Source organism: Momordica charantia (assembly GCF_013281855.1).
Source record: "Momordica charantia cultivar OHB3-1 chromosome 5 unlocalized genomic scaffold, Mcharantia_2.0 BLBB01000005.1, whole genome shotgun sequence".
In the NCBI taxonomy this organism is placed as follows: domain Eukaryota; kingdom Viridiplantae; phylum Streptophyta; class Magnoliopsida; order Cucurbitales; family Cucurbitaceae; genus Momordica; species Momordica charantia.
Window position 1 is genome coordinate 22,982,064 of NW_028275163.1, and position 22,468 is coordinate 23,004,531.

The 22,468-nt window shown below is 33.2% G+C and overlaps 3 protein-coding genes across 5 annotated transcripts; 2 read left to right on the forward strand and 1 right to left on the reverse strand.

The window, feature by feature from the left end:
* Nucleotides 1–446: 446 nt before the first annotated feature.
* LOC111014341 (homeobox-leucine zipper protein ATHB-22) lies at nt 447–3,675 on the forward strand. The gene is made up of 3 exons (XM_022289029.2): nt 447–818; nt 1,232–1,575; nt 3,015–3,675. The coding sequence occupies exons 1-3, from the start codon at nt 722–724 to the stop codon at nt 3,303–3,305; spliced, it is 732 nt and encodes a 243-aa protein (XP_022144721.1). The 5' UTR covers nt 447–721; the 3' UTR covers nt 3,306–3,675.
* Nucleotides 3,676–6,590: 2,915 nt separating this feature from the next.
* On the reverse strand, nt 6,591–8,950 carry LOC111014379 (large ribosomal subunit protein eL24). The gene is made up of 5 exons (XM_022289079.2): nt 8,809–8,950; nt 8,092–8,167; nt 7,788–7,889; nt 7,026–7,174; nt 6,591–6,929 (listed from the first exon to the last, which is right to left on the reverse strand). The coding sequence occupies exons 1-5, from the start codon at nt 8,817–8,819 to the stop codon at nt 6,773–6,775; spliced, it is 495 nt and encodes a 164-aa protein (XP_022144771.1). The 5' UTR covers nt 8,820–8,950; the 3' UTR covers nt 6,591–6,772.
* A 703-nt stretch (nt 8,951–9,653) lies between these two features.
* On the forward strand, nt 9,654–20,810 carry LOC111014268 (uncharacterized). Of its 3 annotated transcripts, none has more exons than XM_088123956.1 (5): nt 9,654–10,042; nt 10,415–10,506; nt 10,600–10,814; nt 11,044–11,129; nt 20,306–20,810. In XM_088123956.1, the coding sequence occupies exons 1-3, from the start codon at nt 9,812–9,814 to the stop codon at nt 10,709–10,711; spliced, it is 435 nt and encodes a 144-aa protein (XP_087980082.1). In that variant the 5' UTR covers nt 9,654–9,811; the 3' UTR covers nt 10,712–10,814; nt 11,044–11,129; nt 20,306–20,810. The 3 variants fall into 3 exon arrangements, with proteins under 3 accessions (XP_087980082.1, XP_087980081.1, XP_022144627.1); XM_088123955.1 differs by having other exon boundaries at nt 20,311–20,810; XM_022288935.2 differs by having other exon boundaries at nt 9,659–10,042; nt 10,415–10,501; nt 20,311–20,810.
* Nucleotides 20,811–22,468: the final 1,658 nt, after the last annotated feature.

A 22,468-nucleotide genomic window follows, 5' to 3' on the forward strand; every position in this document is an offset into this window, starting at 1 on the left:
CTTAAATTAAAACTACATAGAAATACTCTTAATTAAATACATCTCAAATACTCTTCCTCATAGTTTCTCTCTCGAAATTATTAGAAGACGCAAATATATATGAACGAATAGCTTTTTCACCGTATTATCGTTGAATGTATGAAAGAAAAATTAGAAAAAAAGAAAAGAAAAGAACATTGAATTTGTATTCGAGGATTATTATGAGATATACAGATTTAAAATTTGCATCCAACAATTACTGAGCGAGTCATGTTGGAGCGGCCGATCATTCAATAATTTTCCTCTTTCTTCTTCTCTTCTCTCTCCTTTCATGTGTCTCCAAGTTGTGACAAGTTTGCGTATAAAATTTTGTGCCAGCTTCATCACAAGTACTAAAATTTATGTCTCTACATACTATATATATATGTTGTAGTTTTTGTAGTTTTGTCTCTCTCTCTCTACAAAATAAACACATTGCAAAGAAATTTTAGAGAGGAAAAAAAAAGTCATATGAACATTATAAGCAAAGCATAGAACACTTTTCAACTCTGCTGACTCTCTTACCCTCAGCTGTAGCCCTAGTTTTCAACTGCCCTAATTTTCTCTCTCTCTTCTCTCTCTCTATTTGTAGTTCATTTCCCTCTCAAAACCCACACTCCCATTTTTTCACCTTCTCAAATCTGATCACTTTTTTGTGTTGTTCTTTGATCGGATCGGAAAAAGGGGTCGGCGACCGGAAGATATGGAGTGGGCCACCGGAAGTTTCAGACCGTTTGTTTCTCGAGCACCGGAATCTTCCTTTGGCTTCCTCTACAACTATAACTTGGAACAGTATCAGGGTAATATTCCAACATCTCTTTTTAGGGTTCTTCTTTTAGGGCTTCTCAGGCCTTTTCTTCTTTCTTGTGTTTTCTGTTACTTTGACTTGTAACTGACATTACACCCTAAGATACATGGTTTCCCAGATCAGAAACACGAAGATCCGAAACAAAACCGGTTCATTTTCGAACGGTTTCGTGTATTGGAACTCGGTTCTGCTGCAGATCCATGCAGGGTGGAGTGAAGAAATAACGATAGGGTTTTTTAGGTCTTAGATATGTCTAAAATCTAAGATCTTACGAAACTTTTTCTTTATAATTTGTCTTTATAATTTGTCCTCTTAAATTATTTAAAATTGAAAGATTATATATACGTACATGCACGAAGAGTTAGAAGGTAAAATTTTATCCGTCATTGTGAAAATCTTGAACAGGAATAGATGTGAAGAATTCGGGGATGGCGGGGGCCTCGGAGACGGTGCTGCAAGGGCTGGTCCCAGGGATGGACGTGAATGGCTATGGCAATATGGAGAAGAAGAAGCGGCTGAGCAGCGAGCAGCTTGAGTCGCTCGAGAGGAGCTTCCAGGAGGAGATCAAGCTCGATCCCGACCGGAAGCAGAAGCTGTCGAAGGAGCTCGGTCTGCAGCCACGCCAGATCGCCGTTTGGTTTCAGAACCGCCGCGCACGGTGGAAGGCGAAGCAGCTCGAGCATCTCTACGACACTCTCAAACAGGAGTTTGATGCCATTGCTAGAGAGAAACACAAGCTTCAAGAGGAGGTAAAGAAGTTTTCTTCTGCTTTATATCTTGATCTATGAAGTGCCTTCTTTTTTATGTTCACATTTTGGGTTCATATTTTCAAGTTGTTTGTTTCATAGAAGACAATTGATTTTTTTTTTTTTGATAAAGAATCTTTTTTTGTTTCCAAATCTCGTGAAGATCTCAAATTAAAGTTTTCATTAGACATCCTAGGGTTTGTTGAAATTTCTCTCTCTCTCTCTTGTGAATTGTAATTATGGACTGGGGTTTGAAAAACTGTTTTCTGGATTTTTGGATGACTAATTTTATAAAAGTTGTTTTTTTTTCTTAATGTATTTTTTATTTCCAAATCTTGAGATTTTAAAAAGCTTTTCAATGGTAGATTAGGGTTCATGGAAGAAAATGAAGTTTTGTTTTCAACATTTTTCTACTATAAGAGAGATGTGATACCCTATCAAATTTATCCTTAATTTTAAAATTTAGAATTGTTATTATTGAATTATATTACAACTTATAATTAATACCACACTAAATAAATAATTACTATCATTCTGATATTCTTTTTTAAATATAATTCATTTTAAAACTTTATAAGATCAAAATTAGGTTTATGTGATAGTTTAGATTTAAACTACTTGTTATATACAACCATTATTCCTCTTGGAGTTTATTTGACCTTCATCTACAATATTTTTTTAAATATGTTTTGTTCTAGTTTATTTTTATGGAGTGATTATCTCTCTAATTTTTTTTTAAATGTTTGAAGTTTTTGGGATGATCTTATTCTTCTATCCTCGTCATGATCATCTAAATTTAAGTTTTTTTTTTTAATTATGATACATCTTCCATTTTTGTTAATTAGAGTACTTTCATCTGGTATCTCCTGTTTTGTATGTTTTAACAATATCTAATAAAATAGTTTCGATAAGTCTTAACAAAAAATTGATCTAATATCATATATATATGATTTCAAATGTGCAATAATCTTTATTTTTACTACTCACCCAAAACAAGTCTTAAAAATTCTTTTGGAGACAGAGAAAATAAAAATTAAATGCGAAACAAATCCTTCGAAGAAATTAGGGTTCCATACTATCCATTTGATTGTTTTGTTCAAAAAAAAAGTCAAATGTCAACTTTGTTATTAGTTAAACAAGTGCGAGGACGAGATATTGAACCTCCAACCTCTAAGAAAGAAATAAGATGTCTTAATTGCTGAGTTATGCTTATATTGACAGTCAAATTTCAGCTCTTGATTGCAAGACAAAGTGGATAATATAATTGTCCCATCTTAATTCGCCGTAGTTTAAAAATATATACTTATATTAAGAACGTATACTTAAAATCATTTTCTCTGATTTCTCGCTCTAAATTTTCAGAATTGAAAGATTAAATCGATTAAATTTTAAAATTTTTGCCCCTTAAAAGTTTCTGACTCCGATCCACCCTTTACTTGTAGGTAATGAAGCTGAAGAGCATGCTGAGAGAGCTTCAAACTGCAAGGAACCAAGTGTCGACCGTGTACACCGACTTATCGGGCGAAGAGACGGTGGAAAGCACCTCGGTCGGAGCTGGCTGCTCGAGCAAGCCAAGAGCGGTGGCAACAGTGGCAGCAGCGGCCGCGACCACAACCAATCACTACCAAGCGCCACCGGATCAGCAGTGCAACTATGTGTTCAACACTGAGGATTACAACCCCATGTCCCCAACTTTCTGGGGCACTCTCCCTTCTTCTTATCATCCTCAGTAGATTTGGTTGCTTTTACCACTTTGCCCTTCTCTTTCAAATCCAACTCTAGGGTTTTCTTTTTTTTTTTCCTTCAAGAAAAAAGGTAAGGTTGTGAAGTGAGATCATGAGGTTAAATTAGGGTTTAGATACTATTTGAGGTTTGACAGTTTCTAATATCATCAGTCTTAATTCTGGGTGTCTTGGGATCTGTTTGGACAGTTCAGATCATACCACCTCAAATCTGTGGTTTTTTTAGATATAAGGGGGAAAAAAGGAAGAATTTTATGAGAATTTTATTGAGGAAAAAGAGTTGAGGTTATATGATCTGAACTTTCTGAGCTGATCTAAGAAGATCCCAGTTTAATAAAATTGAATTTCTCTTTCATGTTCACTGATCTTTTCTTATTTCTCAAAATCGATGTCGTGTGACTTATGTTGTGGAGCTTCGAAGTTCGTTGCTTGGGCTGAGTAACACTATGAGACTTGTGTATAGCTGGAACTCAAGGCCTCATTGCTAGGTGACGTGATACTATAAAGCCTAAAGTCCTTGCCATGCGATTAATTTTTCAGGAACTTTATATGTTCACTTATTGAAAGGGGATATATCCAAATCTGTTTTATGATTAGGGTTTTATCTCTCTTTTTCCCATGAGTCTTTAGGATATATGCTCATCTTTCATTCCAATTAAAGTTGAAGAAAAATGATTATGAAATAAGTATGATTTTTAAAAATATAAAATCAAAACCTCGAGCATTATTTTTTAGTTTAACAATAGGTGGGACGAGAGAATTTGACCTTTTAACTTTGTAGAAGGTTACTTTATATCTTGACTGTCAAAATTATTATTAAACTCAGACGATCTAAAGTTTTCAGCTTTATTAATTTGCGAGGGTTGTTTAGGTCTTATTCGATTAACCATTCGACTTTCAAAGTTTTATTTTCGGGTGCAATATTGTAGAAAGGGAATTTTTCAACCTATTATTATTTAACACAAAATGTTTTCAAATCCAAGGAATTAAGAAATTGTAGGGTACGGTATTAATATTGAGATCAATAAAAAGTTAATAAACATTCTGATATTAATTCAATTAAAAGTTATAAATTGGAAAACTCAATTATGCCCCTTGCAAGCTCTAATAGTTAATTACGATAAAACAAGTTAAAATGTCAAAATTTGAAACTTAACGCTTAAATCCTAGAGATTGAAAAGGGCAATTTTTCCATAGAATATAGATTTTCAACCTTTTCTGTATGAAAAATTCAATACCCTAATTTACTTCTATAATTTAAGAAAGAATTGAATATTACTTTAGTTTGAGTTTAGTTAATTTTGATCTATGTACTTTAACTTTTTAATTTTCATTTCAACTCTTATACTTTTAAAATGTCTATTTAGTCACTATACTTTTAAAAAATGACCAATTTAATCGCGATATTAACAAACTTCTAACATAAATTTTACACACAATCGAAACTCTTTAATATAAATTTATTGCTATAAGAATTTCAATAAGTGAAGTGTCGTGCTAAAATTATAATTAGAAAAAAATAAGGTAAAAATAAAGGGGTCAAAATTGTCATTTTTTAAGAGTATATGGATCAAAATAGACGTTTTAAAACTACGTGAACTAAAATGAACCAAAAATAATTTTTTTTTATACAAAATTAACCAAAATACTTTTTCAAAAAAAAAAGACCAAAAGTTGAAAGTGATAAAAATTTAACGTTATAAAAGTATAAAGACCAAAATAATATTTAAATCTAGATATAACCACTGATATACTTGTGTGTTAATTTTTGCTATAATTACAAATATTTATTTAAAGTTTTATTTTCGTATTATTTTATGTACATTATGTTGGGTTATCCGGCGGTTCATTTAGTGTGTTTCGGCTTTCAAGTGAGGCCCAACAATAACAGAACAAGAGATGAGAAGAAAACGTTGGCCCAGAATCAACGGCCCAATTGTGTGGAATCATTATTTGTGCAAAATTAAATCTGATCAATGCACAAATCAGCAATGGAACGACTTTCCTACTAAAAAAATAATATATATATATATATATATATATATTTTTTTTTTTTTGAAAATCCTACCGATTTCATATTGCAAATAAGTTTTATAATTTATTGTAACACATTTTTAAGTTTAAGGTAAACATTGCAACATTTTTTAAAATTTAAGGTGTAGTTTGATGAAATTGAAAGTTTAGAATAAAAGATTTTTTTTTTTAAAAAATAATGATATAACTCTAAAAATGTAGGAGTTGAGTATTTGAGTCTTCCACATTCAACCAACTATATTAAAGTCACAAAAATATGACAAGTCTTTGAATTAGCATAAAAATCAAATTAAAGTGATTAAAATTTTGGCATGAAGCTACCCCGTCAATATAAGTATAGTTCAGTCATAATTAGCATATATTCCTTCCCTCCAGATTGGAAGCTCAATCCCCACCTCTCTAAATTATTGTACTAAAAAAAATGCATGAAGCTCACCCTGGAACTAGATGTTTATACATTGAACTATACTCATGATTTGATCATTAAAATAAATAAAAATAAACAGTTAGATCACATTTCTTCCTTCAAAGCATTTTCCTCATTTTTATTCATACAAAGCTAATAGCAAGTGCAATGTAGCATAAGATATGCCTAGCTATTCATACAAAGCTAATAGCAAGTGCAATGTAGCATAAGATATGCCTAGCTAGATAATTGGAATTTACTCCATTCCTTTTAAGTTAAAAGTTCAAATTCTCACCTCTCCAATTTGTTGTTAAAATTATACATACATGTCCCACTGATTTGTCTTTTAAAACATGATGTATTGATATAAGATGAAACACCAAACATATCCTAAACTTCTAGATTCAACGATATAAATAAATTAAGATCATAGGTACTTGGATGTGAGTTTTATAAAGTACTCCATAAATAAATTATAGACCACAGTTGAAATAGTAGGCCCCATTGACATCCAATGTATTCCTGTATAGAAAGAATGCTTAGAGTGTTTTGGTTTAAGATTTTGGTTGAACAAAAGACATACATTTTTAAATCTAGAATATACAGTAACAAATTAAAAACAATTCTACGATAATCAAATTGATTGAAATAATTTTTGAAAAAATCACTTTAAAATTGATCATCCCCAAAGGTGATTCTAAACCGATTATCCCCAAAAGACACTCTTTTAAAAAAAATGCAAACTAAACGAATTAATGCATTGCAAACAAGGCATGATTTCGCAGCAGTACACAAATATGGGGCACAAAAAGGAGAGGAGTTTGAAGTGGAAGAGGTCAAAAACCAGAAGGGAACTGAATAGCTCGATTATAAGACTTTTCCAAATACAACTAAGTGCACAATAAGTTTAGCAATTAATACCCACGAATTCTCTTAACACGTAAAAATAACTCAAAATTATAACATGTCCTATCTACCAAACCTGAGAATTTAAATAACAAAACAAAACAGGAGATGATCAACGCTTTCCACCACCACCTCCGAGTTTTGGACCCTTGGGCATTGCTCCCTTGGGAACGCTACCCTTACCTGGTGCCTTCTGTGACTTGGCCAACACTTCTGCCTTCTTTGCCTTCTTCTCGTCCTTGGTTTTCTTAATCCTTTCCTTAATCTCACTGCAATGCAATTCAAAATCAATGGATTCAGTATAAATTCGTATGCTTGAGATAAAACATTTCTATTCTAGTTCAGTCATTCATGAGATAACGCACCGCAGAGCAGCTTCTCTAGCAGCATCACGCACTTCTGGCTTTTCGGCTCTCTTCTTCTGGATGACTTCCAATGTTGCACCAACAATGGACCTAGAGTACGGCTTCCTGGTCGCACGTCTCCTCTTCTTTACAGCCTCTTGGGCAATATCCTATGCATGTCAAAAGAAGATGGATAAAGGTCAGGTCAATACCCACAGCAAAACTGCAAAACTACAGTCGAAGGAAAACGACACAAGATCATCGGAGAGGGATGATTTATTTACTTTACTACCTTCTTGACAATGGAAAACGTAGAAATCATTTTGATCAATAATACTTAAAACACAGACTATTAATCTATAAACATAGTGCTAGAAATCTGTTATACACATGCCTGACTAGATACGACCTTTTAAATCACCATTAATCTTAAATTCTAAACTATAGACTTAGATCTAGTTATTTTTATTAATTGCAACACATAGAAAATAATGAGTAATGTGACTTGTATTTGCAAAACTGATCTGTGGTAGAACTAATACAACATTAGACCACACCAGTAGAAATTAGAAACCGGAATAATTGAAACTCAACTTACAAGATTGTTTCAATATTTAACAATTTTGCGTGGAATCAAAGCTTGCATGAAGAGATCTGTTATTCACGTGACGGGGTTTCTATTTGGTATTTAAAGACAATAGTCACTAAATGATCATTAAAATGAATATGTAAAAAATGATGTTGCTAAGAGAAAAAATGATTTAAAGACAATTTCAATCTTACCTTCTTATGCTGCTTCCTGTACATAGCTGTCCAGGTCAGCTTCGATGGCTTCAGCCGATTGTGAAAGTACCTCTTGCATTTAGAGTTGGCAAAGAGGAACACCTAACAGATTAACAAAGGAAATCACGAAAATAAGGGAAAAGATGTTAAGAATGATTCAAATAAGCAGAATATTAAAGCTCCAAATCCCAACAGAGGTTGGGATTAATTAGAGAAGAACAAAGTATTTACAGAGTTCTCTATAATTATGATGTAATGAGATTAATCAGCTTATATCATAAGTTATATAAAAAATGGCAATCACCTGAGAATCAGCCCGGACAAATCTGATGCCCCTCCCAGGATATATCTTGGCACCACTGAATCGGCAAAGTTCAGTCCTGAAATTCCAGCATCAAACTATTAGAGGAAGAATTCATATCTCAAAAAAAACACCATATTGGCTCGTGTACTTCTTTGCCACACATAGAGAGTCCATGACCAAGATCAAGCACGAGAATACTGAAGCTTACGATCTTAGTTTCACAAATAACCATGATAAGATTATCCTAAGCACCTACTTGTTGAAGCAATACATTAAAGAAAAAAGGGGGTCCAAGAAGCTAACAATTCCCCGTCTATACCGACCCCGTCATAAATCCTTCCTCTCAACCAGTATATAGAACAAAACAGATGCCCATTCATAAGTTAGCCATTCTAATCAAGACAATAACTCAAGAGACAGACACAACGGCGATTCGCTTCATAAATAAGGTAATTACAGATTTTCTTTAAAACCACAGTGAACTTCGTTTAATATTTTGAGCTTCCCAAATGGAAGATTATCAAGTCGAAAACTGTTCCTCCCATCCAAGCACACGAATAACCCTAGTTTTCGCTAGCATTAACGATGAACGTGCAGAAGCGATAATGAAACAACAAAATAAACAGGAAAACATATGAAATGAATCCAGGCGATATGTAATGGAACCAACAATCGGATCTAGAAAGACAAGAAAGTAGAGATAAGAAATTGACGAACTTGAGAACCATGGCCGCTGCGATGCAAAGCTTCCTGCCGCGGTGTTGATGAAACCCTAGAGACAAAACCTCACGGAATAACTCGTTAGCTTATATTGGAGGTGTCAGACAGTTTTTTGGGCCCAATTTTCACTTGGGCTTGGGCTTGGGCTTTGGGCTCTGTTCCATAAAGACCTGCATGTATCACTGAGGCTGTATATTGCAAGCCTTTATTAGCCGAATGGGCCGTGTGAAGTTATGGGCCCAAAACCTTCACATCTGGGCCGGTCGTCGGCACCAAGGCCCAGAACCTCCACATCTGGGATAGGCGAACGTAACTATACCAATTACGATTAATAGTTTCAAAATTATCTCAGTTTATTAAAATCAAAATAATTATAAATTTGTAGGATCCTCAGTTTGTACTTTGATGCCCGTGAAGTAAATAAAGTTGGATTTAAATTACAACTTTAATCTATCTCTAAGAGTTGTTATCTAATTAGTTATTTAAATTTCGGAACTATTTAATATAATTTTGAAATTATGTGAAAGCGACTCAATAAATAATTAGTATATATCTCCAATCAATAAGTTGTGAGTTCAATCTCTAGCCCCACATGATATACTAAACAAAAATCTTGAAGTTGTAAATTTTGTGTTTGATAAGGATTTAATTCGATTGTAATATATATTCAGTAGTGAAAGTCAGGAGTTTAATTTCACGTCCCAATATAAGAAAAATTATAGTTTTCCGATTTAGTACGGAAAAAAACAGTAGTTATATTATTATTTGAGATCGTTTTTCATTTATTACAATAAAAAAAACCCTGAAATCACGGAAGAAACGTCACGAGATCAACTAATTAATTAGCCGTTACGTCAGTATCATCAGACGCTCGTCTTCAACGGTCGATTCTTAGTTGAACAATCTTCACTTCACAGTCGTTTCGTTTTCCCGCCATCACTCGGTATCTCAGTCGGAAGCTTAACCGCCACCTGTCTCGCCGGCCGCGGATTTCCACCGAATGACTGGATGTCATTCGCTGTCGCCTCCGGCTTGGCCCGGTCCTATATATTCTATTCCTCACTCGCACTCTCTTCTTCTTCTCCAGAGCCTTCCATCAACTTCAGCGCCAGCGGCCTCTGCCCTTTTGATGGTTCGTTGCGACTTTGCAAACCCTAGATCCTTTCCAGTCAAAGAGAGCGCAGCGCAGAACTGGAAGAAGCCTTCTCGTCTCGTTGGTGAAAAAGTAGAGGTAATACAACTTCGTTTCGGCCTTTTATTGTTTTGGGATGGGATTGGATTGAAAATTCAAGGGTCCGCCCGGCTGTTCCGATTGTTTCTCTTTTGTTTGTTTTCCGCTGTGATGCCATTAATTTTTTCTTTTTTGTCATCTTAATCAACGCATTCTCTCAGTGATTCTTTATTTATCTGTTTTGTTTTCTCTTTTCCTTCTGTGTGTTTATCTCGGGTCAATTGAGAACTTCTGAGGTTAATTAGGGTTTTCTTTTTTCTCTTTTTTCTCTTTTTTCTTTTCGTGCTGTGGAAACGGATTAGGGTTTTATTGTCAAGCAGTACTCTTCGTTTTTTCGTATTTTATTAACGTTAGGAACGTGAAACATGGCAGGTGAGGAGTTTAGAAGACACGGCTTTCTTGGCTCTTGGCATAGGGGCATTGTTATCGTGTGTAACAACGGAGTTCGTCATGTGTCATGTAATGTTCGTTTCTAAAATTTTATTAGATGATGTTAATGTTAACTCATCGATTGGGAATTCGAGTTTTATGTACTGTGTTTTGATGTGAATTACCAGGATGCGTGTTGTTTTTGGTTCACAACAGAGGAGGATGCAGAGGAGGATTTTATTTCTGAAATTGGGTGATGAATTGGAGGTTGGAATTGAAACATTTCGTATTACCCATTAGGATTGAGATGGATTTGACAGAGACGTGGGACCTGGTCGTATATTGAGCTAATTTCTCAACGTGAAAAAATTCCTACCATCCCGTTTCTTTCAAGCAAAATACGGTATGAAGTTCATACTGATTTCTCATTCAGAAAATCACTGAATTACCACTGTTTTAAATTCCTCATACTATATTATCAATATGGAAATAATTAATTTTCATTTTCAACATTTCTATGGTATTTTGGTAAAGGATACTTTACCAATTAATTTTTTTTTAATCCATCAAGACACGTTGATTGAAATGTTTATAATTCCTTCAATCCATTATAATTTATTCCTTTTATGTAGGCAATTCTAGTTGCCTTCTGTGGAGGATTCCAACATGCGTGCGACCTTCTCAAGTGCATTTTTGGCATTGTTGCAGTCCTAATAAGGTGAAGTTCCCACACAACATAATCTTTATAAATATTTCAATTTTTGTTTAAATTTGGTGGTATTTGTTTTTAGTCTTTATAAGTTTAATCTTTATTGTATCTTTATTTTTCTTTTCCTTTTTTTATGTTTTTTGTGCTATAGATTCCATTCTTTTATATAGAGGTTAAAAGATTAAATTACAATAACTAATTATTATGAATGTTAAACCTGAGAGAGGTTCATAATTAAGAAAAATGAAAATATGATGCAACAATACAATATCTTTGGATTTTTGGGTAGTTTGAAATCGAGCATTGAACCCTAATTTTTTCCATTAGAGACTAAGTGGTCCAAACATATATGAGGCATTTATGAGTTTTTTGTTCTATGGGACAAAAGCATTTCGTAAATAAATTGGAGGCTACGGTAGGTGTCAACAAGTCATTTGTGGTTTTAAGAAGGTAGAAATATCATCGAAGGAAATTGAAGGTCAAATAATGGGAGTGCATCAAGGTAAAAGTAAGGTCAATCATGTTGCAAGAATTTAAATATGGCATGTTATTTGGAGTTTTATTAGTTTGTGGACAGGTGGTGGAGAAATAATAACACTAGTGACCTCCTGGGTATAAGCTACTCGATATATAAAAGTAATAGTTGAGGGACGACGAGTAGAGGAAAAAGATACATGTAGTGTGGTAGAGGGCTATAAAACCGTAGAAAGAAGAATTCTTGGAGAAATGGATTTTCGAATAAGATGACATATGCCATAAGAAGCTTGAGAATGTTCTGGATTTGTGGCGGAAAGTTATGTAGTGTGGTAGAGGGCTATAAAACCGTAGAAAGAAGAATTCTTGGAGCAATGGATTTTCGAATAAGATGACATATGCCATAAGAAGCTTGAGAATGTTCTGGATTTGTGGCGGAAAGTTAAGTCAGACAACTGTGAATCAAGTATTAAGGTTTGATTTGTGAATAGTGAGGAAATAGGGTTGTAAAGATTGGTTGGCAAAGTAGATGAAGTTTTAGATGATTCAATAAAGATACTCTCTTAGAATATTTGGTATTTTGCCTTGAAGAATGAAATGTAAAGATAAACATTAAGGATTATGTACTTGAAGAGGAAAAAGATACATGTAGTATGGTAGAGGGCTATAAAACCGTAGAGCGAAGAATTCTTGGAGAAGTTGATTTTGGAATAAGATGACATATGCTATAAGAAGCTTGGTGAAGTTATTTGGATTGGACATAACGATTAAGATACCAAGAACTAAGGTTTACATGTAATGTGGTGGAAGGACGTTGTATTGGAATAGACATGTTAAAACTGAAGAATTATAATTCTTGGTGAAGTTAGTTTTTGAATAAGATGACATATCCTGTAAGAAGCTTGTAAATGTTATAGATTTGTAGAGAAAGTTAAGATAACTGTGAATTTCTTCTATTTGGTTGTCGTTGTTGAAGATTTTTCTTGGGCATAAAGTATGTTCAAATTAGAGATCCACTAGCCTATGATATTCAATTTTAAATAATTTTGGACAAGTGGTGAAGAAGCTCGTAAATCTAAAGGAACAATTGAGGGATGCCGAAAAGAGGTATTAGGGAATTTTAGCCAATGGAAGTATTTGAATAAGAGCCTGTTGTTGGAGAAAATTTGGGTTGTATTGGTCAATAAAATAAGATGGATAAAGGATAATATCCTAGATTTATTGTTGTTTGTTATGCATTTATGGAGGTAAAGGTTATTTGTTGGGATAAAGGAATTTTGGATTAAATTAAAGAATGAGATGAGATCACAAGTTTTTTTGTAAAGAGATCATGTTTTTAGAAGAAGATAAGAATTTTGTTATTTGGATTAGACAGAATGATCGAGCTACCAAGTATTAAGGTTTGTTTCACAGGCGTTGAGGGAAAAGTAAAGATTTGCAAAGTGGATGAAGTTATAAGATGACTACACAACGATAGTTTCTTAAAATTATTGATATTTTTCCTCGAAAAGTGAAATGGGGAAAAGATAACATTAAAGATTGTGAAGAATTGTTGGAGAAGTTGATTTTGGAATAAGATGACATATGCTATAAGAAATAATATTATATTTTTGTGGGAAAAGTTAAAGACAAATGTGAATCACTTCCATTTGGTTACTAGAGTCGAGGATTTTGCTTGGACATAAAGTTTGTTCGAATAGAAGATTCGTTAGTATATTATTTCTAGTTCTACAAAATTTTGTACCTGAGTGGCACAGAGATTCGTAAGTCTAAAAGGGGCAATTGAGGGATGATGGAAAGGAGGTTCAAGGGAATCTTAAACAATGAAAGCACTAGAATAAAAGATGTTACATCTATTGTTCCTAAAGAATAGTTGGATTATAATGGTCAATTAGATGGATAAAGACAGCATTTTGGATTTGTGTGCAAGTTGTTGTATGATTTGGTATTTAAGGAGGGAGAAAGATACTTTGTTAGGATAAAAAGATTTTGGACTAAAGAATGAGACGACTGCAATTTTTTCTTAAGAATTTTTTGTATTTGGTTTTGAAATAATAAATGACTGTCAAAGTATTCAGGTTTGATTTTAGGTGTGGGAGGAGAAAGGGTTGTATAGATCGGCAAAATTGATGAACTATTGTTGTGATGAAACAAACACTTGCTCGTAATCATTGACATTTTGTCTTAAAGGAGGAATGTGGTGGAAGGAGTATGTATTTAATTAGACAAATTAAATTTGAGGTTTACTAGAATATGATTTTTGTTATGCAAAATTTTGGAAGAGTGGTGAAAAGCTTGTAAGTCAAAGGAACAATTGAGGGATAATGAAAAGTGGTTTTAGGGAATTTTAACCTATGGAAGCACTTGAATGGAAGATATAAGGGATATTGGTGGTAGAGAATAGTTGAATTGTATTGGTCAATAAGATGGATGGATAAAGGATAATCTTCTAAAGGAGAATGATATGTGTAGTCAGGTGGAAAACTATGTATTGAAACAGACGGTACTAAAATTAAAAAGTGAAAAATTATTGGAAAAGTTTGTCTTGGAATAAGATGGCATGTGCCATAAGAAGTTTGGAAGTAATATAAATTTGTGTGAAAAGTTAAGATATTTGAGGATCAGTTTCAATGGAAGCACTTGAATAAAAGATAAAAGGACTATTGGTGGCAAAAAATAGTGATTGTGTATTGGTCAATAAGCTGGGATAAAGGACAACCTTCGCATTTGTGGAATCCAATTATTATGTATTTAAGAAGGAAGGAAGATACTTTGTTAGGATAAAGGGATTTTGGATTAAAGTATGGAACCAGAATTCAATTTTTTGTCTAAAGATTTCTTGTCATTTTTTGGATTGGAGATAATGATTGAGCTACCAAATAATAAGGTTTATTTTGGGACAAGTAAGGAAAAGGGTTGGACAGATTTGCAAATTGGATAAAGTATTAAGATTATGGGACGAAGATACTTTCTTAGAATTGCCAAATAAATTTCTTTGATAATAAAATTATGAGAGAGTTGAAACAATGGAAGCAACAAAATAAAAGACATTAGGGCTATTGGTGGCTGGGAATAGTTGGATTATATTGGTTAATCTTTTGGATTTCTTGAGTTTAATTGTTATGTATTTAAGGAGGAAGGAATATACTTTGTTAGGATAAAGGGATTTTGGATAAGTATGAGACTATAATTCATTTTGTTGTTTAAAAGACCTATTGTCGTTCTTTGGATTGGAGATAACGATTCAGCTACCAAATGATGAGGTTTATCTTGAGACAAGTGAGGAAAAATGGTTGTAAAGTTGTGTAAAGAGGATAGAGTATTAAGATGACGGGATAAAGACATTAAGTGAGGAAAAATGGTTGTAAAATTGTGTAAAGAGGATAGAGTATTAAGATGATGGGATAAAGACATTAGGGCTATTGGTGGCAAGAAATAGTTGGATTGTATTGGTCAATAAAATGGATAAAAGGAGAATCTTTTGGATTTGTTTAGTTTAATTGTTATGTATCTAAGGAGGAAGGGAGATTCTTTGTTCGGCTAAAGGGATTTTGGATTAAAGTATGAGACTAGAATTCAATTTGTTTAAAGAACTCTTGTCGTTCTTTGGATTGGAGAACAATTTAGCTACCAAATGATAAGGTTTATCTTTGGACAAGTGAGGAAAAAGGGTTGTAAAGTTGTGCTAAGAGGATAGAGTATTAAGATGATAGAACGAATATACTTTCTTTGAATTGCCAAATGATTAGGTTTATCTTTGGACAAGTGAGGAAAAATGGTTGTAAAGTTGTGCTAAGAAGATAGGGTATTAAGATGATAGGACGAATATACTTTCTTTGAATTGCCAATAAGTTTCCTTGATAATAAAATGTTCTAGGGTGTTGAAACAATGGAAGCACCAAAATAAAAGACATTTAGGCTATTGGAGCCGGGGAATAGTTGTATTGGTCAATAAAATGGATAAAGGAGAATTTTTTGGATTTGTTAAGTTTAATTGTTTTGTATTTAAGGAGGAAGGAAGATACTTTGTTAGGATAAATGGATTTTGGATTATAGTATGAGACTAGAATTCAATTTTTCATTTAAAGAGTTTTTGTCATTATTTGGATTGGAGATAATGATTGAGCTACCAAATATGAGGTTTATTTTGGGACAAGTGAGGAAAAAGAGTTGTAAAGATTTGAAAGTTACGTTTCTTATTAAAAAAAAAAGAAAAGCATTTGCAAAGTGGATATAGTATTAGGACGATGAGGCGAAGATACCTTCTTAGAATTGCCAATAAATTTCTTTGATATTAAAAGATGTCTGGGAGAGTCAAAACAATGGAAGCACCAAAATAAAAGACATTAGGGCTATTGGTTGAAGGGAATAGTTGGATTGTATTGGTCAATAAAATGGATAAAGGAGAATCTTTTGGATCTGTTTAGTTTAATTGTTATGTATTTAAGGAGGAAGGAAGGATAAAGGGAATTTGGATTTGAGTATGAGACTAGAATTGATAAAGGAGAATCTTTTGGATTTGTTTAGTTTGATTATTATGTATTTAAGGAGGAAGGAAGATATTTTGGAATAGTTGCATTGTTATTGGTCAATAAAATGGATAAAGGAGAACCTTCTGGATTTGTTTATTTTAATTGTTATGTATTTAAGCAGGAAGGAAGATACTTTGTTCTGCTAAAGGGATTTTGGATTAAAGTATGAGACTAGAATTCAATTTGTTGTTTAAATAGCTCTTGTCGTTCTTTGGATTGGAGATAACGATTCAGCTATCAAATGATAAGGCTTATATTCAGACAAGTGAGGAAAAAGGGTCGTAAAGTTTTGTAAAGTGGATAGAGTATTAAGATGATGAGACGAAGATGCTTTTTTCGAATTACCAATAAGTTTCCTTGATAATAAAATGTTCGAGGGAGTTTAAAAAATGGAAGCACAAGAATAAAAGACATTAGAGCTATTGGTGGCAGCTGGCAGGGAATAGTTGGATTGTATTGGTCAATAAAATGGGTAAAGGAGAACCTTTCGGAATTTTTGAGTTTAATTGTTTTGTATTTAAGGAGGAAGGAAGATACTTTGTTAGGATAAAAATTTTGGATGGATCCCTCTGCCTTCTGAAGGGGCCATGGTTGGACATAGCCAAGCACAACTCTTCTTTCGTGAATTTTGTCCTTTAAGGTGCAAAATGGGCGAAGAATTAAATTTTGGAAAGATTTTTGGTTCGGATCCTTACCTTGGAGCATCAATATCTTAGTCTTTACAATATTTCTCTATAAAAAAAATGACTTAGTGGCGAACAGTTGGAATGAATCTGAAGGGCACTGGAACTTAGGCTTCAATAGAGGAATTATGGATAGAGAATTGAACAGTTGGTTGACCTTGGTAGAAAAATTGAGCCCTTTTCGATGGGGACAAGGGAAAATAAGATGGAGTGGATCCTTGAGAGAAACCAACCTAGGCTAAGAACTCTTATCAAGCTAATTTGAAATTTCATCAAGACCTAAAGAAGGTCAAAGTGTTCTTGTAGAGCCTTGTTTTTATAGAAACTTGAACACCCATAAAAAATTACAGAAGAAACTCTTGAATAGGTGCATTTCTCCCTCAGTTTGTTATTTTTGTATGGAAAATACAGAAAATTTGGATCATTTGTTCTTGCATTGCCCTTTTGCCTCCACAGTTTGGTTTTTCTTAATGAGAGAGTTTGGTTTTTCGGCCTGCTTACCTAGATTGGTGGAAGATTGGCTCCTTGAAATGTTTCAGGGGTGGTTTTTTTGAAAGGGAAGGATAAAATTCTTTGGAGTTGAGTTGCTAGAACTATTTTTAGAGCATTTGGAATGAATGCCAACAGTCTTCGACAATGAGGCTTGTCCTTTGACATTTTTTGTGAAAATGTACAAATCAATTTGGATTAGAGATGTTTCTTGATTGAACCACCAAGAAATAAGGTTCGATTGTGGGGTAGCAAGGAAAAAGTATTGTAAAGGTTAGCAAAGTGGATGAAATAGTAGGATAATAGAACAAGGATACTTTCTGATAATCACTAACAATTTGCTTTGTATAATGGAATGAAAAAATAACAGTAGAAATTATGTTCTTAATGGGAAAAGAATACATTTAGTACAGTGGATGGAGGATTATGTATTGAAGTAGAACATTAAAATGGAAAAGTGAAGAATTATTGGAAAAGTTAATTTGGAAATAAGATTACATATGTCCAAAGATGATTGGAATTGTTCTAGATTTTGGAACTCATTTGTGGCCATTTTGTCTTTGAAGCTTAGGATCTTTATTGAACAGAATATAACACATTAAGGAGTAACCAAGGAATTATGAAAAGTGGTTTGAGGGAATTTTTTTAACAATTGAAGCACTGGAATAAAAGATAATTAGGGCTGTTGGTGTCCAAGAAGATTTGGATGGTATTGGTAAATAATATATGAAGGGACAACATATTGGATATGTCAAGTTTTTTGGTTTTGATTGGAGAAAGATACTTCGGTAGGATATAGAAATTTTGTATTAAATAATGAGACCAATCTTCAATTTTTTTTAAAGAATTTTTTTTTTTCAGGGGTGGATAAGAATGTTTGTTATTTCAGTTGGAGATAATAATTGAGTTACCAAGTAATATGGTTCTTTTTGGGAGGAAAAGTGTTGTATAGGTTTGCCTTGAAGATGGAAATGAGACGATAACATTAGAGATTATACACTTAAAGTTGACAAAGATACATGCAGTGTTGTGGATGGAGGACTATATGCATTGGAATAAACATATTCAAACCGAAACAAGAAGAATTTTTTGATAAGTTTAATTTGAAATAAGATGGCATAAAGAAGTTTGAAATGACCTAATTTTGTGTGTAAAGTTAAGATATTTGTGAGTCACTTCCATATGGTCTTCATAGTTTTGGATTTTTCTTAAACACAAAGTTTGTTCAAATTGGAGATCCATGATTTTGAGTTTTACACATTTTTTGACAAATGGAAAAACTCAAAGTGTAAAAATAACAACGGAGGGATTGACGGAAAGAGGTTTAAATAATAATGGAAGCAATAGAATAAAAGATATTAGAGTAGTTGGTGCTAGAGAAAAGTTGGATTGTATTGATCAATAAAATAGATAAAGGGTAATGTTTTGGATTTATTGAGTTTTATGATTATGTACTTGTGGATTGTGGAAGATAAATTGCGAGGATGAGTCTAGACTTGACTTTTCGTCCTAAGATTGTGGAAGATAAAATCACAGATAATGATTGAGCTACCACCAAGTAATAAATTTTGTTTCAGGGGCCAATGGGAAAACAAGGTTGTAAAGATTAGGAAAGTTGTTGAAGTATAAAAAATGATGGGACAAAGATATTTTCTTAGACTCGTTGACGGTTTGCCTTGAAGAATGAAATGAGAAGAGAACATTAGAGATTATGCATTTAAGAGGAAAAAAATATTGGAGGACAATGTATTGGAAAAGACATTATAATTGAAAAGTGAAGAATTCTTGAAAAGGTTGATTTGGGATTGAAATGGTGTATTCCATAAGAAGTTTGGAAATCTTCTTGCTTTGTATGGAAATTTTAGACATTTGTGAATCACTCTCATTTGGTCATTGTAGTTGATAATTTTTCTTGGACAAATTTTTTTAGATTGGAGATGAAATAGTATATGATTTCGAATTTATCTGTTTTTGGACAATTGGTGGAGAAACTCATAAGTCTAGAAGGAATAGTGGAAGGATGGCGAAAATATGCTTGAGGGAGTTTGAAATAATGGAAACACTAGAATAAAATATTATAGGGGTATTGGTGCTAGGGAAAAGTTGGATTGTATTGGTTAAATAAGTTGGATGCAAGACAATATTTTGGATTGTTGAGTTTTATGGTTATTTATTGAAGGAAGGTGAAAGATACTTCATTGGGAAAGAACTTGTATTGGTGCTAGGGAAAAGTTGGATTGTATTTACAATATTTTGGATTTGTTGAGTTCTACGGTTATGTATTGAAGGAAGGATTAAGATACTTTGTAAGGATAAAGATACTTTGTTTGGATAAAGGACTTTTGGATTAAACAATGAGATTAAACTTCAAAGTTTTTTCTATGGAATTATGTCTTTAGAAGTAGATGAATTATCAAGATGATGTTGGTTTGGGGTTCAGGGAATGACACTGAAGAACGACAGGGAAAAAATTCATGCACTGTCGAGGATGGAGGACTATGTATTGTAATAGACGTATGAAAATGGTAAAATGAAGAATTTTTGGAAAGGTTAATTTGGAAATAAGACGACATTTGTCATAACAAGTTCAGAATTATTCTAGATTTTAGTGGAAAGTAAAATATTTGTGCATCACTTCTATTTGGTTATTACATTTGAGGATTTATATTGATCACAAAGTTTGTTCAAGCAGAAGATCTATTGGTATATGATTTTGAGTTTTGTAGGTTTTTGGAACAAGTGGCAAAGAAACTCACGAGTCTAAATGGAATTATTGAGGGATGATGAAAAGTGGTGTTAGAAAATTTTTAAACAATGGAAGCACTGGAATAATTGATATTTGGACTAATTAATGATAATTATATAAGGATTAATAAAGCAGAATATTTTTTCAACATAGTAAGATATTACAATTAAGTAGCATTACATTCATTTTCGACATGCATTTTTATATAGATTTTTCCTTTTCTGTAAACATATTAATTGATACTATTTTGTATTTGGGTAGCATAGTAAAAATGCAGTTGAACGGGACGTGGAAGATGATGTGCTATATTTGTGTAAGTAATTATCTTCACTTGAAAATGTTTCATTATTTAATTAGTTTATAAACTTTACAATAGTTTGTTCTAGTTTATTTAAAAGTTGGTCTATTATGTTCTTGTTTATTGAATACGATATGAATGGTCAATCTTCTATCCTCGAAAAATATCCAGATTGACTTGGTCTCTGTGTTCAGATTCCATCACAGAGTTGCTAATGATATGTGCTGTTTGATTAGAATGTTTCTCAATGTTGGGTCATCCTTCTCCTATGTCGGTAGTCCTTATCTCTTCCTTTAAATCTTCTTCCACTAGTTTCTCTTAAGTATTTCTTTTGTTTGACTCTACGAGCTTCTTCTTTGAACCAAGCGTACTGCTGTTCAGAATCTTTGTGTTGCCATCAGTGGCTTCATCGAACCTCTGAAATAGAAGAATTGAAATATCATTATCAATTTCATTTTATTTGATTAATAGTATTCTTGTTTGTTACTACTTCGAATCATGCTATTATCTTTATGCTGGTGAAAATAACATTCCAGGTATGTTTGGAGTTTGGTTAAACTCAAGGGTTGGGAAAAATATTGTTACTTTCTTCCGTTCCATCATATATATTTAGGTAGGTTAGCTGCTGGGTTTTTTTTTGGTTGACAACGAACCATCTCCTGAGTACCTGATGAGACTCAAAGATTCTTCTTCTTCTGTTTTTTATGGATAATCGAGGACTAAGCTAAGGGAGATCAAAATGCTCAAGGTTAGATTTGAGTAACGTAGAAGAGCTGGGTAATCAATGCCTTTCATCTCTATCACCCACAATCGGAGCTCAAGATGTGGGATCTTCTAGGTTATAGAATATTAACAACGGAGCTGCATCTTTGGGCAGGGAGCCGAAAAGATTTTTCAAACAAGACAACATTTTAACGCCTCTTCATAAGAATATTTTTTAGGATTTTTCACAAAGTTGAAAAAACTAGTCACTATGTTCCCATACTCAAAACTAGTTATTATGTAGGTAAAGTTTCACCTTTTTTTGGCAAGGTGAACCTTAAGCTTTTATGTTTATCCAATTGAATCGGAAACTTAAATAAATCAAATACATCCTCAAAACTAAATTTGAAAATTTTCCATGAACCACATAAAATTAAACCATCAATGCACTCAAAATCTAGAAAAAGAAGGTTTAAACTCAACTACGAAAATACTCAAACCTTGTTGCAAAATTAACTTATAAAAGTGTTCAAACTCAATAATAAATTGCCAAAGCTAGTAATCCCACATGACTAAAAGATTAACACCCACAAATATCTTTCTGTGGACAAAAATAGCTCCTATATAACCACAAATATTTTTTAGAAAATGGAAACTTGAACTTTCAAGTTTATGATTCAATTGGATGAAACTAAAAGTTTAAGACTGAAATTATCTTGGTGAGTAGAGTTAGTGTTTTAAAAAGCGCATAGACGCACCCAGACTCTAGGTGGAATGCCTGCGCCTCACCTTGGCGAGGCGAAATGAAGGAGCGTAGCCCCTGAAGCGCAGGGCTTCAGGGGTTTCTATAAAACCATAACAAAAAAAAAAAAAAAAACCCTAATTACCAACCCTTGCATTTAGGGTTTTTTAGATCGCAAAATGGGTCAGCCCATAATCTTTTTAATTTCCAATCTTTCCCTTTATTTTTGGAAAAGATCTCGATCTTTCCACAATCTTTTCAATTCTCTCCTTCCATTTACATGAATCATTTGACCTTTAATATTCTGTGATTTCCTCTCTCCCTTCCTTCACATGGAAGGAAATATTTTTTCTATAACAAAACCTCCACGCAGCAGCTTTCCATCTCTATGATTTCTCAACCTCTGCTCTCTCTCTCTTTCTTTTGTAATGTTTCAATTTGAATATTATTTGGCTTTTTATATGTTATACATGTGTATATATATATTTTTATTTTTATATACAGTGCACCTCGTGAAAAAGGCGCGCGCTTTTTTTTTCATCTAAGTTCTAGAGGTCTATTGCGCTTTAGTGCGCCTCGAGCTTTTAAAAACACTAAGTAGGGTTGGGTTGGGTTAGGTAAATTTTTGGTTTGGATGGGTTAAAAAAATTTTGAACCGATAAATTATGTTCGATTCTCGGTT

What these genes read in the sequence shown, in the direction of transcription:
- LOC111014341 (XM_022289029.2), top strand. Translation starts at nt 722, where the DNA reads ATGGAGTGGGCCACCGGAAGTTTCAGACCGTTTGTTTCTCGAGCACCG. An exon ending in TAACTTGGAACAGTATCAGG is followed by an intron (nt 819 to 1,231) that starts GTAATATTCCAA and finishes AATCTTGAACAG; the next exon opens with GAATAGATGTGAAGAATTCG. An exon ending in AACACAAGCTTCAAGAGGAG is followed by an intron (nt 1,576 to 3,014) that starts GTAAAGAAGTTT and finishes CTTTACTTGTAG; the next exon opens with GTAATGAAGCTGAAGAGCAT.
- LOC111014379 (XM_022289079.2), bottom strand. An exon ending in TTGTCCGGGCTGATTCTCAG is followed by an intron (nt 7,890 to 8,091) that starts GTGATTGCCATT and finishes TTAATCTGTTAG; the next exon opens with GTGTTCCTCTTTGCCAACTC. An exon ending in ACAGGAAGCAGCATAAGAAG is followed by an intron (nt 7,175 to 7,787) that starts GTAAGATTGAAA and finishes TGACATGCATAG; the next exon opens with GATATTGCCCAAGAGGCTGT.
- LOC111014268 (XM_088123956.1), top strand. Translation starts at nt 9,812, where the DNA reads ATGACTGGATGTCATTCGCTGTCGCCTCCGGCTTGGCCCGGTCCTATA. An exon ending in TCGTTGGTGAAAAAGTAGAG is followed by an intron (nt 10,043 to 10,414) that starts GTAATACAACTT and finishes GAAACATGGCAG; the next exon opens with GTGAGGAGTTTAGAAGACAC. An exon ending in TTCGTCATGTGTCATGTAAT is followed by an intron (nt 10,507 to 10,599) that starts GTTCGTTTCTAA and finishes GTGAATTACCAG; the next exon opens with GATGCGTGTTGTTTTTGGTT.